General features: G+C 34.6%; 1 protein-coding gene across 1 annotated transcript; it reads right to left on the bottom strand.

The window, feature by feature from the left end:
* Positions 1-268: 268 nt before the first annotated feature.
* LOC311075547 (uncharacterized protein) lies at positions 269-10,854 on the bottom strand (the record flags this gene model as incomplete). Its single annotated transcript, XM_084103043.1, has 7 exons — positions 269-276; positions 951-1,221; positions 4,027-4,131; positions 4,329-4,428; positions 5,018-5,119; positions 9,902-9,975; positions 10,804-10,854. 7 exons carry the CDS (start codon positions 10,852-10,854, stop codon positions 269-271), a joined length of 711 nt encoding a protein of 236 aa, XP_083959169.1.
* Between the last annotated feature and the right edge of the window lie 6,703 nt (positions 10,855-17,557).

The raw sequence follows: 17,557 nt of genomic DNA on the forward strand, positions 1-17,557 counted from the left end.
GGGTAACACTTTACTTGAAGGGGTGTGCATAAGACTAACATGACACCTTCATAATCATGCCATGACACACGTCATGAATATGAAGGAGTTTTTATGCATGTTTATGACAACTGTCATTAAGTGTCATTCGCTCAATTATGACATTTTTAATGCAAAGATGACATTGTTTGAAATGTCTTTGTTATGACACCTTGACATAAACCAATACATCATAACCTGTCAGTGTCTTTGTCATGACACCTTGACATTACCAAGAAAACATAACCTGTCATAAATCTGTTAGAAAATATGACATAGCAGATTAATTATCAAATTTAAGAAACTACTTAGCTTTATGGGTTAACAGTACATTAAACTGTCATGAGGCCGGCATTATAATTGTGTCATGAATTTATGACCAATTTTTTTTTTCTTCAGTGGTACAAATTGAATTTGTCATTAAAATGTCATTAAGTGTTAATAATCTGTCAAACAGTTTTATAACAGCGTCATGAATATTTTTCATTTCATAATGTTTTTTTTTTAGATAATAGACAATTTCAAATGTCTTAAAGAAGATGAATAGGTGTTAGAGAAATTAAATCAATCATCCAATAATAATATTAATTAAAATTGATAAAATTATATTTTATTGCATTTGGAGAACGATTCACCCAAAATTGAATTAAAACAGTGCAATGGTGGGGGTTAAGCAATGCAGCATTTGGTCCATATCACTGCAAAAACAGTTAATTACAGCATCGCACACATTTATATTGTCTTGACATGCTTTTTTACATCATGAATAAGTCTACCTAAGACACCATCATAATGGCGTACCCCTAACCAGTGGTGCCACTCTATCATTTTGAGGTGAGTTTTCAATGACTCAGGAGTACGATTTCCTCTACGACGCCATATTTCCAACTTGTAATTCTGCCATGCACACTCAATATGCTGAGTATGAGCACCAGTCCCTGGATCAACAAAGTGTCTTTTATGGCAGACAGAATACTGACGATATCCGTACTGGGAAAGCTGTCTGTTGTAGGCACGCCATTCATCCGTAAGGATTGATGTTCTAGGTCTGATATGTCGTTGAATTTGGCTTATAAGTGTTTGCCTTGAGCGGTCCTTGACGAGTCTCAGAATGGGTCTTCTGGAAAGACCATCAACCTCTAGCATCCCGAAGACCCACTGGCGTTTATGCCGCCAAGTGTTGCCACATCGGCCACGATGGTACTAAAAAAAGAAATAAAACAAGATAAATTCTTTAATAAGGGTTGTGCTGTATTCTTCTTTTTTTTTTTTTTCAATCATTGGAATCCAGTCCTCTTGGACAGTTAATAGACTGATCCTTCTTACCTGGCTTGATAACAAATAATTGCCCAACAGGTGCAAATGCATTTTTATTTCTTAAATGTTTCCATTTTCATAATTTAATTTCCTTACAACAAAATATTGTTTCACTTTCATATTTTTCTGTACAAAAGCTTTCATATAGTACAACATAAAAAATATTTTGGATTGTATTTCTTTTTAATGGAACATACTGTAGATTAGCGGAATGCCATCCTAACCTGATTTCAATATATTTTGTTTACAGACTTATTGTCTGATTTTAAATGAAGGGTATATTTATTTCTTAATATATTGTATGTTTTCAAACTAAATAAGATATACACATTTTTGCATTGCAATCTCAACACAGAAGACTGATGAGTTTTGTCTTATAAGGACATACACAGCAGCCATATACTGTAAACATACAGGATCAGCCTTGGCGCCTGTTTCCAGGCATTCCCGCTCTCTAACGTCTCTCCAGCGCTACAAAACTTTTCTAATATTAACGCGGGTTTTATTACTTGTCTGATAGTAACACTTCATTTTCGAGTTATTTTCCTCCGACCTTTTTGTCTTTTGTACACTAAAAAATTTACTGTAGAATTTACAGCAACTTACTGGCAATTTTGGTTGCCAGTAAGCCTGTAAATTTAACAAGAGTACTGTAAATCATAAACTACAATTATACTGTAAAATTATACAGCACACCTGTAAAAGCATCAAAACAAGAGCAGCTGTGAATTTACAGTTATTTACTGTAATCTTTACAGTATGTTACTGTTATTAATAATGTACTGAATAAAAACCTGATAACTCATTTCATTTGAGGAAATTGATTGGTCAATTGCCATTAAATATTTATACTGTGAGATTATTTCATTTGAATCCACTAAGAAAAAGACTATGAGTTAACTAGAAACATCAATTTAACTAAATCCTACTAGTGATCATCATCACACATGAACAAGTTGAAAAACTTAAAAACATCATCAATGCATCAGCAACTACACAGTCAACATGCAGCATAACATCAGTGTTTTTCTGCTCATCCTGGACTGAAGCTCAGGCTCTACTCTTCAACACAATGGTGACACACAAAACTTAACAAAAACCCTTTAAATCCCAACAGAACATTAAACACTAACAACATATCTCCACTATAGCATTATGTGCAAAAACACATACAATCACACAAAGCAAAGCACAGAATTGTACTTTTTTGTTCAGTAAATTTGACAGTGAGATTTTACTGTAAACAACTGACTTAAGCCACAGCTTTAGAGGAAATCAACTGAAGAGAAAAGAAGACTGACTTTATTTGAAGACAGACTTAATGAGAAATAACGGGGGTTTAGATGTTGATGATGTATTGACAATATTTCATTTGAAGTTACCATAATCGTGATTAGTGCTTTCTTTAGTTGGGCTCTTGACTCTTTATTTCTTTAACATGTCTTTATAAGACAAACTTGTTATGGCAATAAAAGCCAAGAAACAATATACTCTGGTATTAATGGTTGTGTTTTGATGATGGGGTATCAATGTCTAGTGGGTGATTTACTGATGTTGACTAAAGTCTGTTCTCTGATTATGAAGAATTGGTTGTAAGAGTCATATGATACTACAACGTGATGTCATGAGATCAGATCATTTGTGTTTTACATATTTACGAATCACAAAACTTTTAAATTTACAGGAACACACACATATGTCAAGAGTCAGCATATGAACCTCAACAATGGTGACAAACAAAATATTCTGATAAACAGATAAACTCTAAACATCACAAATCAAGCTACTAAAAAGTCACATCAAAAAACAACAACAAAAAAAAAAGCACATGGTAAAAATAAAAGAAAATAATACAATTCAGCTACATAATTTATGCATGCAGCAATGCATTCTGGGAATTATGTACTATGGTGGTACCCAGCATACATTGCAACATGAAGCTTTTCATTTGAATGTCACCATTGTTGAGATTCATACGCCGATTGTTGATGTCTGTGTGTGAGAAAATAGCATGGCATTTTAAAACTTTCTATGCATTATATATTATTCAACTGTTCAAATTATAACAATGCTTTTTGATATCATATGTGTATGATTAATAATCAATCATATGAAATGACCCACATGATTGCTTGAGAACAGATTAACATGTGAATAAAATGAGGTACAGCCTTGTAAACTCTATTGATGACATCATCAATACAGAGCCATAAACGCCAGATCACTTTTCTCTCAGCTTTTTTGCTATAGCTGTTGTGCCTTATAAACACACAGGTAAAGCAGCCAGAGAAAAACTAATGTTCAAATGTCAAGGGCAAGAGCACAGCTAAAGCCAACACTCATCACCATCATGGTAACTACACAATAAACAAACCATCAACATCTAAACCTCCGTTAATTCTCAAAAAGACCTTCTGATTATGACAGAAATAAAGTCAGTCTGGTTAGTAATAAGTGAAGCTGGTAATGCTGTTTGTGGAGTTGTTTAATCCTCCTCTGCTGAGATCTTCGCAGATTTAATGTCTTCTTTTCTCTTCAGTTGATTTCATCTAAAGCAGCTTAAGTCAGTTGTTTACAGTAAAATATCCCGTCATCTCTCTTTACATAATCTCAGACTGGCACTGCACTAACATGACAAAGCTGATACATGTCAAGTAAAGTTTAAGGGCTGCATACAAATAAACAGCCTACCTTTCGTTTGTGAGCAAATTTGCTCTCGTCGATAACAACAAATCGATGTTGACCACCAATTCTCATTCCTCTGATCCTCAGTCTCTTGAGGGCAGCAATGCACACCTTCAAATATAGAAATAACACATCACAAGTTGACTTGTTACAATGTCTTAGTATGGAATTTTATAAAGTTGAGTGCACCAAATAAGTATGTAGCAATGCTGAATCCAGTTGTCTACAGTGGGTTTGGACTTATCAAACACTGAAATAAATTTTTTTCACATTTTACTTTTTTTACAACTAATAAGTAATGCAACAACCTTTCTGAGTACTTTTGTCATTCTTGTCAGTGTCTTTGAGCTTGCTGCTATACCGTCAGTGATCATGGCAAGCTGCTTCAACTGCAAACCTTGTGCAAACCTGTAGGGAAGGAACAAATATTAAAACACCTAATTAGAGTCACTTAAAATGTTACTGTTTTTGCATTGATGGTCTGGCCTGCATAATTTCCTGTCACTGAACTGGGTAAAAGCAAACAACCCTTTGCGAAACAAAACTAGCCCCCTCTTTATTTTGATTCAAATAGTATAATATGACATTGGTGTAAAAACTTTTCTTCCACTGTTTGGCACATCAACAACATTTTTTCTGGTGAATTCTGAAAATGGAGTCTGTGTATTGCAATATGCAGGGCTGAGTTGATGTTGATAAATACACAAGTATAATTCACACACTACAAATCTTTAATGTATTTGTATTTAAGCCGTAAAAACTGTAATATTTTAAATTTTAAATGTTACATTTTAAGTTTATAATAAGCTTAGGTTTTACATGGTTTTTATATATATATATATATATATATGTTTTTTTGTTTGTTTTTTTTGTTTTTTTTTGGTGTCATTATCTCCAAGGATTACAGATGAAAAATATTCTTGTTGGATAATTCTGACACATTTACAGTATTTATTATTTTTGTGCACTTTACTTGTCAAATAAATAAATACTGTACCTGTACATAAACTCAAGCCATTTCACCAAAGGGGTGTGAGAATTGGTGAATATTGAGCCATTGCGCACAGAGAGTGGGGAACTTTTGTGATGCTTACAGACCCTACAGAAAAAGAAGGCAAAATGCAAAAAAGTATAACACATGAAAATATCAAATATCATACGGATAAAACATATTGTAAACATTTCACATAATAATGCTAATTTCAGACTTCCGGGCCATACAATACAGGTGGACTTCATCCAGACAGGTCCACTTCAATTGTGCAAAATATAATAATAATAATAATAATATATATATATACTGTATGTACAGTGCAATGCATAAGTTAATACACCCATGCTAAAGTTGACTAAAAAGAGGAATAAAAAATCATATTTTGGAAATTGAACTTAATGCCTTAATTTAAAAAATTAGGAAAAATCCAACCTTTTAGGACACCAATTTTCTTTGTGAATGAATAATGTATCGTAAATAAATAAATGTTCTTCCTTAAAATACATGGTGCATAAGTGTGTACACCCCTATGTTAAATTCCCATAGAGGCAGGCAGATTTTTATTTTTAAGTATTTTTTTTAAATTAATTTTTAGGATACTATGCATCCTGATAAAGTTCCCTTGGCCTTTGGAATTAAAATAGCCCCACATCATCACATAGCCTTCACCACACCTAGAGATTGGCATGATTTTATTTCAGTTAGCCTAAAAGCTAGTTTGATTTGCATTGAGAGATGATCTTATGGAAAGTACCCCATGCCAATCTCTAGGTATGGTGAAGGCTATGTGATGATGTGGGGCTATTTTAATTCCAAAGGCCAAGGGAACTTTATCAGGATGCATAGTATCCTAAAAATTAATTTAAAAAAAATACTTAAAAATAAAAATCTGCCTGCCTCTATGGGAATTTAACATAGGGGTGTACACACTTATGCACCATGTATTTTAAGGAAGAACATTTATTTATTTACGATACATTATTCATTCACAAAGAAAATTGGTGTCCTAAAAGGTTGGATTTTTCCTAATTTTTTTAATTAAGGCATTAAGTTCAATTTCCAAAATATGATTTTTTATTCCTCTTTTTAGTCAACTTTAGCATGAGTGTATTAACTTATGCATTGCACTGTATATATATATATATATATATATATAAATTGTACACAACTGTTTTCAACATTGATAATAATAATGTCTAGTTTCAAATAAGATAGCAATTTCATTTAATTAAATTGTTTATGTATTTACAGACAGACACAGGGCTGCCAACTCTCACGCATTGAGCGTGAGACTCACGCAATTGACACTTTTCACACGCTCTCACGCCACACATCCATTTTCTCACGTACAGAAAAATTGTGGAGCAAAGAGGTACTTTTAATATTAAACTAATTCTCAGCTCTTAGATTCCGTCAATTTTATTACGAAATTCAGACAAAAATACGTTTGGCGCTTGTAAATGTGACGTGACAGATCGCTGAGCGCCTCAGTTCAAGTGCACGTGATCCGATCACCTGTTACTTTTTTATTTAAAGATGCAGTACAACTTACCGAAAGTATACATAATATCGACCAATTAGTGTTTTTCAACCACGGAAAGAGGTCAATATAACAGCAGGAGAACAATTATGTCACATAACGTTACATTTACCTCAGGAAAGCCATTTAACGACCATAGCATGTTAATTGAATAGAAAAAATAGCTAGAGAGGAGATTTTGCTGAGCACTATATTACATATTTATTATATTTTTACTTATGTCATTAAATAATTGTTATTATAACAAAAACTGCATTATATTTAATTTAATGTTATTTTTAATAATACCAGCAGATTGGGCCCTCTATGTTTACAGCATTAGGTGAGATTATTTTTTTAAATAAAATTTAAAATAAACATGTATCCAAATTAGTCAATATTGAATCAAAATCGGAATCAAATCACAAGAATGGAATTGAAATCTTGAAATTTTTGTCAAGCAATAATAAAAACTGTATCCTATACCAGTCATTGTACAATGTAAACATTGTAACATGTTGTCACTAAACTTCATAAAATTCTATTTAGTTACCAAATGTTTTGACAATTACACTTTGTTATTTGTTTTTACATTTTATTTTTTATTTAGATGAAAACTCGTTTCAGCAAAAGAGCACATGGTGGAGTGATGGAGGCCAAGGAAGGTAAAGAAGAAGTACAAGTTGTGGATGATGCGATTGCGAATGAGGGCCTACAACAAGATGTGGATGAGGTCCCTGTTGGGCCAAAGAGAAAGAAGACAGTCAAACATTCCCCGAGGAAATTATGTAAGTCATTGTTGTGTTAATACTTTAACAACCAGTGCTTAATTAAAACCTGTAGCTTAGTGTTCTAGCCACTTTGTCAGCAGATTGCCAGCATGTGTTCAATCTGTATTTGGCTGATTGTGGCACATCATATTTCCTATTTTTATTAATTTGTTGATATTGTATTTTTTGGTAATTGTAGCATAATAGTGTTGTCCCAATATTAAAATTGCAACCAGTCCAAATACAAGTAATTTTACACAGTTCTCCATACCAAAGTAAACATGTTTAATTTAGTTTTTTTTCTCAAAATTCTGTCTAATAATAATAATACATATTATTTATGTTTTTGTTGTTATTGCATCATGGATTATATATATATATAGCCAAGTACTTGGCTTTTATTTTGCAACATGCATTTAAATTGATGCGCTCTGTTTTAAGAACACCAGGACATATGCTTTTAAAGGAAAAACCTAAAAAATAAAATTTGCTGATAAATGACTCACCCCAGGCGATCCAATGTGTCGGTGACTTGCTTTCTTCAGTGCAATACAACTGGAGAAATGTAGTTTTCGTTGAAAAGTCAAGCAGCATCAAAATAATCCTCACAATTTTAGCTGATACACTGAGGTCTTATTAAGTGGAAGGATCGTTCTGTTTAAAAATTACATGTTATTTACAACTTAATGATTGACAACATTGCTGGGCTCTGAGCAAGGAACATTCTTGGGATGGGAGAATATATATACAAAAACATTTGTTTATTTAAAAAAAATGTGCAGTGTCAGCAACAGGAATGTTGGAGTTGGCCAAACTAAAGAACAGACCAAGATGGATCGACAGAAGATTGAACACCTCGAGGACCGTATTAAATACCTGGAAGAGGCCAACAGTGAGCTAAAAAACGACAAGGAATTCCTGCTTTCACAAATTAAGGGAGCACCTGGACCACCCCCAGTGCACCTGCATCTACTGGAAAGTCAGGTATTTTAGGAACACAATTACCATTATTCATGGAGTTTTAAATGTTTGTGAAAGGACAGAGACACTGTGATAGAACCATTATCAACTGTCGTCACAGCACACAGAACGAAAGTGTAGCTGTTTAATTGTAAGTGCAAAGGGCCGTGCAGCAGTAGTCATGTTTATTAAATGCAGTATATAAATTATTTATCACATTATTACAGAAGGATCAAAACCATTGTAATTGTAATGTAAATGTAAAGCATTAATACTATATTATAGACATTTTCATAGGCACTTTGTGACTTTTGTAAAGCTGCTTTAAAACGATTTGTATTATGAAAAGTGCTATACAAATAAATTTGATTTGATTATATCAGTGCTTGAAGTGGGGGGAAAAAGGTGCCGGTACTCTCTTGCCTTACTCTCACCGCCTTCACCCAGGGCCGGATTAACAATTTCCTGTGCCCCGTACAACCAGACTCAAGACCCCCGTAGTTAGGGGGGTTCGGGGGCATGTTCCCCCGAGAAAATTTGGATTTCTCTGATCTACATATGTGCAATTTAGGACTTTTGAAGGCCAAAAAATTATAAGAAATAGGCTATCTTTAAAACCTTGTCATTAGATTATTTGTCAATACCTGCTCTCTCCTCATCTTCATATTTCTTTTTCTCTCAGTCTTCTTATCCTGGACTATTTCTTCCCCTCCTAAAGCTGAACTTAGTCTTTTCATTTTCGTCTGTGTCAATGACGAAAGTAAACATAGGCTCAACAGATATTTATACGTTTTATGAATCATTTTCTTAGACAAGTTAATTCACTCAAGGCTACCAGGAAAGCTGTAGCCTAAGTCAGTATTGCCATTAGGAACCTTCTGCAAGCTTTGGAATTTGAAAACGTCTGTTTTTAAATGTTAAAGGTAATTTTAAATAATACAAATTATATATAATGTCATATTCTGTGTTAATTTTGACCACGAACCACGCGCTGTCACTTTAATTCAGCGCGTGCAGCACAGCGAAAATAGACTCGGTGTGGAAACGATCGTTGGACTGCTGTATACGCACCGCTCCTGGAACGCATTGCCGGACCGCATCCGCGTGCAGTGTGAAAGCTCTAGTCTAACCTGTTAATATGGGTGCGGGAAAAAATAAGCACCGCATACGCATTGCAAACGGAGTATATATGTGAAATGGCCGTGACACTGACGCTTTTTTTGTCAGTGGTAGAGTACCGGCTACATGCGAGAAGTAGCGGTACGCAAGAAAACGTGCAGGTACGCTTTGGAGTAAAATGCAGAAGTGCCGGTACTGCGTACCGGTGAGTACCGCCCCACTTCGAGCACTGGATTATATCCAATGACAAGCACTTCCAATAGCTCTTTGCTCTGGTTTCAAAAACAAGACTTTACAGAAAGTTCCTTTAATCATCGTAGAAGTTATCCAATAAAACAAATCCTGTTATGTGTGTTCTTCTGTGATACAGTTCTCTGCTTTCAGATAGAACCCACAATTGGGCCTACATTGAGAAATGTAACTTTTTAGATTTTGGGGCTTTGTTTATTTATACATTATTCTGCTTGTCCACTTGCCCCATTCCCCTTTTTCCCTACAGGTTTCAGAAAGACTGCTCACATTCCTTCTTCATCTTCACCTTCAATGTCTCCATCCCCCTCCTCTTCATCCTCAGACTTCAGCTCCTCATCATCCTCAGAAGAGGAGCAGCAGAAGAAGAAAAAGAAGGAGAAGAAAAAGTAAAAAAAATACACTGACTCACAGCCGTTCAAGAAGCAAGCACAGGCTTTGATTCATAATGAGATGGTTTCTTACATTAAAGTTGCCCATTACTGAACTTGTCTTTCATGTTTTATATTTGAATGAAAAGCAGCTGCTACCATGAACTTAGTTAAAGGGATAGTTTAAGCCAACATTTATATTCTGTCATAATTTTCTCTCATTCATGATGTTCTAAACCTGTGTGACTTTCTTTTTTTCTGGATATAAGATATTTTGAGAAATGTTTGTAAACAAAGAGTTTTGGCTGCCATTAACTTCCATATGGACTAAAAACAAAAACAACACTGAAACATTTCTCAAAATATCTTCTTTTGTGTTTCACAGAAAAAAGAAATTCATACAGATTTTGAATGAAATGAGGATGGGTAAATGAAAACAAAATGTTTCATAATAAATAATCCTATATTTAGCCTTTAAAGCAGACAAGAACAGACAGTAATTTCCACGCTGATTCAGTGTGCATCCTCCACCCAGGCTGGTTATGTTTGATTTAGGCTGTCAGATATGAAAGGACACAGCTTACTGTGCTGGTTCTTGTCAACTGAAAGGAGAATGCACAGTGAACCAGCAGGTTAAGTATAATTCTTTCATATCTGCTGTTGCCTGAAAAGAAGCTGACACGATTAATCGCATTTGCTATTACATATGTGTAACAATGACAGACAATTGCCAGGAATTCCCAAAACTCACATTTCCGCTCCGCCACCTCAAACATCTCCCAGAAGACACGTGTTACTCACCATTTTACAGAAGCTTCTCAGGCATACCACTTGTCCCAGAACCTCCCGCATTTCGATAGCGTTTCCCGGATGCCGAGAAATCGCAGAGTGGGATGTCTGGCATCTTAATCGAACATTAGCTGAGATTAAACCTACTTCTAATACTGCAAGGATGACTGCAAGTGTCTCTTTAATATTTGTATTAATTAGGACTGTCAACTGATTAAAATATTTAATCACAATTAATACTTTTGAAAGCCCTAGTTTATTTATTTGTTTGTATTGGTTATTTTTTTGTTCAGTGACCACAACGGATGGAATCATCCGCCGCTACAAGAATGCCCTTAAGAGATTCACCAAGTTTGGATCCATGAAAAAGGCCTTCGCCAAGATTAATGTTGACCGCAACACAATTGCAAGAACAGCTATAATTGCTGAGCTAGCAATCACATATCCTGATACATTTCAGGAGCTGCTCCCTACAGATGAAGTCAATGAGAAGATCTCAGAGTTTGCAGAGCGCTGCAAGAGGGCTATGACAAAAGAGATGGCTGAAACGATCACAGCAAAGAAAAAAAGTGGACAACTCCTCCCAATAATGTACAAGTACACCTAACTTTTTTTTCTTCTCCTAAACAAGTTATCCTGTTGTTTTCCCTCCAAAACACTAAATATATGTGTTGAGATTATTTTGTAACCCTCTGTGTGAGGAAGCACAGGTAATTATTATTATTCTTTTTATTTCTATGTCAGAAAATGTCAGAACCCTCTGTGTGAGGAAGAGCAAGTTCTGTTACTTGTCCGTTTTTTATGTATTGTGCACATACATAAAGTTAAGTAAAATCTTTTGACGTGTCTGTTGCATTTTGTTAAGGTATTTAACATTATTTGACCATATAGGAATACCACTTAACATTTAATGACAAGTTAAACTCGTACCACTGCAGAAAAATATTCATGACACCGTTATAAAACTGTTTGACAGATTATTAACACTTAATGACATTTTAATGACAAATTAAATTTGTACCACTGAAGAAAAAAAAAATTGGTCATAAATTCATGACACAATTATAATGCCGGCCTCATGACAGTTTAATGTACTGTTAACCCATAAAGCTAAGTAGTTTCTTAAATTTGATAATTAATCTGCTATGTCATATTTTCTAACAGATTTATGACAGGTTATGTTTTCTTGGTAATGTCAAGTTGTCATAACAAAGACATTTCAAACAATGTCATCTTTGCATTAAAAATGTCATAATTGAGCGAATGACACTTAATGACAGTTGTCATAAACATGCATAAAAACTCCTTCATATTCATGACATGTGTCATGGCATGATTATGAAGGTGTCATGTTAGTCTTATGCACACCCCTTCAAGTAAAGTGTTACCAAAAAAAGTTGCTATATGTCAAAGAATTTGGATTTTTGGTAACACTTTACGGTAAGGGTACATGAATTATCATGAATTCATGTATAAATTCATGCATGAAATATGCATTCATTCATGCATTAATATCTCATGAATCATCAGGAACTAACACGAGTTCAACGTTTTTCATTCATGACTTCATGGATGAACAACACCTTAATTAAAACATTAACTAAGATGAGTACATCATCATGAATTATGATTTATTACGCATGATCATGATGTTTTCTTTGTTCACACAAAAAATTGGTCTTTACCACCCATTGTGGATACAGCTATGGTTATGGTACATGAATCATCATGAATTCATGCATAAAAAAGTATTAATTCATGCATGCAAGACTACTCTTCGAATTATTAAAGGAATGTACAAAAATCCACATTATCTAATGCATGCATACAGGCTAGAACAGTATATTGATTAATGTGAGAACTTTTTTTCTGAATTATGATCAGAGTTATCCAGCATGGTCATGTCTTCTTCATAGCCTGCAGGTAAATGGACAGACCCCAAAATTGGCCAATCACAGCACATAACATACGAATTCTGTTGGCGTTCAAATACAGTAGTCATCATTAACTAAGCATTATTTATCTATGACTTCATCATGTGTGTGGCCCCTCAACTAAAGTGGTGACTTGGTGCTTTGAAACACTGATGAACAATGTGGCATAACTGTGAAATGACATGAATATGAACATGAAAGTTCAAGCCTTTGCAAACAATGTACTGTGGACACAAATGGACTTTGATCTTAACTTTACTGCTTTATTCTTAAATGGTATAAACCAGTTAAAAACCATAAAGCTGTTAAAAAAAAAAGTTTCACAAACAGCTTGATCTCTTTTGGGGTAAAGAGTCACCTTTAAGCTACTGATGTGACTCCTCCATATCATGAAATTGTAAAACAGCTTTATGGTTTTGTAAAGAGTTTTCAGATATACAGGCACTTAAAATAAAGTTCATGGTGTATGTACTGAATTCCTTCTCAGCTCTTTCCAGCTGTTGATTTAACTGGTTTATACCGTTTGGTTTCAGAATAAAGCAGTAAAGTTACATAACATTATTACGATTTTACAGCTAAAAAACGTACGTTAAACTATTTACGAATATTTCATATCATAAAGATATCTGTATAATTTCCCTTTTACCATTTAATAGATTATAAATGTAAAATCCCTTAACCCTAACTCCACACTTAAACATAGCCATTTTATAGACAATATTAAAAGGATAAAACGTAATGGACAGATATGTGTAGGGAAATGGCAGTTTTATTAATAACGTAGCATTAAAACATAGTTTGAGCCACTAATCCTACCCCTACCACTAAACCTAACCATTTCTTAAAACTACGTAACTACAATTATAAATTAAAACAACAGAAAGACAATCACAATCATTTATTTATTGAGAAAATGTCAAAACCAGTAAGTTAGGCTACCAAAAGTCGTTCACATGACGATGTGTCGCAGTCCTCTCTGGTAGTAACGTTATATAATAGTTTTGTGTCAGGTAACGTTACAGAGCAGAATTTAAATTATTAATCCATGAAAATGTTAATCCGGTTTCGGTTTGCTGTTCGCTCTGTGAAGGCGCGCGCGCTTCTCCATTTCAAATGTAGCTACTAGTTAGCATAGACAGTATAGTTAGTACACAACTTAAACACGGCATGTCGCAATCTGTGACGAAGCATGCGAGAGCCAATGAGCGTTTGATATCACTGCCGTAAAACATGTCGTAACGCTTCGGGCACAATTTTTTAAATTCACCACGAGCGCGGGATTTGACGTTGACGGTCTCTGAGAGAAATGGAGATGAAGATCACTGGATAAAGGGCTGCATTTGGATCTGTTTCTTGCAAACAACGTATGGATTCTAAAGATTTGGATCACATTAAGCTAATAAAATTGATTTCTTTTGTGAATTTATGTTGTGTTTTAGTGTATTATGAGTCAAAACATTAATGCCACGATTTTAATATGCATAAGTTAAATAGGAATACGCCCAAATTTGTACGTCGTTGTTTGTATAAGTTGTTTATAAGTAAATAAATTACGTTTTTGTGCTGTCCACTGTCAGTATTATACGTTTCTGTGTGTATAAAACGTAAATAAATGTACGTATGGTAGAACTACACTTTACATAAAAATACACACGTATTCTCATGAGATCACGTTGCAGGGCTGCCAACTCTCACGCATTGAGCGTGAGACTCACGCAATTGACACTTTTCACACGCTCTCACGCCACACATCCATTTTCTCACGCACAGAAAAATTGTGGAGCAAAGAGGTACTTTTAATATTAAACTAATTCTCAGCTCTTAGATTCCGTCAATTGTATTACGAAATTCAGACAAAAATACGTTTGGCGCTTGTAAATGTGACGTGACAGATCGCTGAGCGCCTCAGTTCAAGTGCACGTGAACCGATCATCTGTTACTTTTTTATTTAAAGATGCAGTACAACTTACCGAAAGTATACATAATATCGACCAATTAGTGTTTTTCAACCACGGAAAGAGGTCAATATAACAGCAGGAGAACAATTATGTCACATAACGTTACATTTACCTCAGGAAAGCCATTTAACGACCATAGCATGTTAATTAAATAGAAAAAATAGCTAGAGAGGAGATTTTGCTGAGCACTATATTACATATTTATTATATTTTTACTTATGTCATTAAATAATTGTTATTATAACAAAAACTGCATTATATTTAATTTAATATTATTTTTAACCTTTAATAATACCAGCAGATTGGGCCCTCTATGTTTACAGCATTAGGTGAGATTATTTTTTTAAATAAAATTTTAAATAAACATGTATCCAAAATAGTCAATATTGAATCAAAATCGGAATCAAATCACAAGAATGGAATTGAAATCTTGAAATTTGTCAAGCAATAATAAAAACTGTATCCTATACCAGTCATTGTACAATGTAAACATTGTAACATGTTGTCACTAAACTTCATAAAATTCTATTTAGTTACCAAATGTTTTGACAATCACAATTACACTTATTGTGATGCAATATTTGTTTTTGCCGCCAAAAAAAAAAAATCTCACTCCAAGCTAAACTCAAAAGTTGGCAGCCCTGCGTTGCAAGTTAAGATCAAAGTCCATTTGTGTCCACAGTACATTGTTTGCAAAGGCTTGAACTTTCATGTTCATATTCATGTCATTTCACAGTTATGCCACATTGTTCATCAGTGTTTCAAAGCACCAAGTCACCACTTTAGTTGAGGGGCCACACACATGAGGAAGTTATTGATAAATAATGCTTAGTTAATGATGACTACTGTATTTGAACGCCAACAGAATTCGTATGTTATGTGCTGTGATTGGCCAATTTTGGGGTCTGTCCATTTACCTGCAGGCTATGAAGAAGACATGACCATGCTGGATAACTCTGATCATAATTCAGAAAAAAAGTTCTCACATTAATCAATATACTGTTCTAGCCTGTATGCATGCATTAGATAATGTGGATTTTTGTACATTCCTTTAATAATTCGAAGAGTAGTCTTGCATGCATGAATTAATACTTTTTTATGCATGAATTCATGATGATTCATGTACCATAACCATAGCTGTATCCACAATGGGTGGTAAAGACCAATTTTTTGTGTGAACAAAGAAAACATCATGATCATGCGTAATAAATCATAATTCATGATGATGTACTCATCTTAGTTAATGTTTTAATTAAGGTGTTGTTCATCCATGAAGTCATGAATGAAAAACGTTGAACTCGTGTTAGTTCCTGATGATTCATGAGATATTAATGCATGAATGAATGCATATTTCATGCATGAATTTATACATGAATTCATGATAATTCATGTACCCTTACCGTAAAGTGTTACCGGATTTTTTTTTAGCAGTTTTCACAAGTCAGTTGAAATGAGTAGAACAGCAGGTGTTTGTTCATAACTTTCGATATTTATTGCATGTCGACAGACAGCAAGAGGTTTATCTGCACTTCAAGCATTATCTTTGTAAGAAAAGTAAACAGTTACACCATATAAAGTGCATTTAACTCTAGCAAATTAAATCAACCGCTCTCAACTTTTTATTAAAAGTTTTATTAATAAAGTAAAGGCATAGAACCAGTTTATTTGTAGTGCACTGACAATAGTTTTATATAATTAGTTCATTTATTAAATTAATAAAAAGACAAAAAGACCTTGAGATATGTTTGGTAATTGTACCGTTACCTAACGCCGTTCTTTTAAACACTGAACATCACACACACCCTGAACGTCACACACACCGTGAACATCACACACACCGTGAACATCACACACACCCTGAACATCACACACACCCTGAACGTCACACACACCGTGAACATCACACACCCTGAACATCACACATCCTGAACATCACACACACCCTGAACGTCACACACACCCTGAACATCACACACACCCTGAACATCACACACACCCTGAACATCACACACCCTGAACATCACACACACCCTGAACGTCACACACACCGTGGCTGAGGAGGTGTGTGTGTCATTAAAGCAGGTGTCGTGAGGCTTGTGTTTGCTAATGACAGCTCGTATTTAAATAGCTGTCACTCTTGCGTCGAGAGGTGGAAGTGTTCGTTTCCGAGCCTCTGAAGATGCATCTGTTCTGCATAAACTTAACCTAGCTTTCTAAACGAGTTGCCGAAGTGTGTTTGCTGTTCCAGGGCTCAGTTATTGTGTTTAGTTTTCTGATGTCGCTGAAGTACTTTTAAAAGTCTAATGAGCATGAATGCAAATCAGCAGAGGCTTCATTATGTTCTGACTCAGGAACTGCTTTTCTCTATTGAGGTGTTAAGATAGTAAAGATGGTGACCTGAGCTTGTGCTCTGCATCTTATATATATTATTTACATTATAAATATTCACAAATCATGGTTGTTGTACTGCAATAGATAAATCACAGTCTGTTATGATACAGAGTCATACTGTATCACAGAAATGAGAATCACTATTGAAAGTAATGATATTAACAATAGATGTGCTTAACTGAGTGATTAACACTGGGCTTCATCTTCTTTATGAAAGATACAATTTATTATTTCTTTCTTTAAATTTTGCCGCCGACATGGTTTTGTGGCTTTTCTGAACCAGAGGACTCTGGGTAAATAAATACCTTTACCTTGTCTTGTTTTTAATGATTCATCACGTTTCAGTGTTTCCATTTCATCTCAGAGCTGGTTTGGCCAGAAGCCCGAGTCCAACCCGTCCCTGATCCGCCCAGAAACAACATTATTGTTTGTAGGTTTCCGACTGAAAGGGTTTTTAGGCATGTTATGTCCAAAGTTATTCTG

Source organism: Abramis brama (assembly GCF_963993115.1).
Source record: "Abramis brama genome assembly, chromosome: 24".
NCBI lineage: Eukaryota > Metazoa > Chordata > Actinopteri > Cypriniformes > Leuciscidae > Abramis > Abramis brama.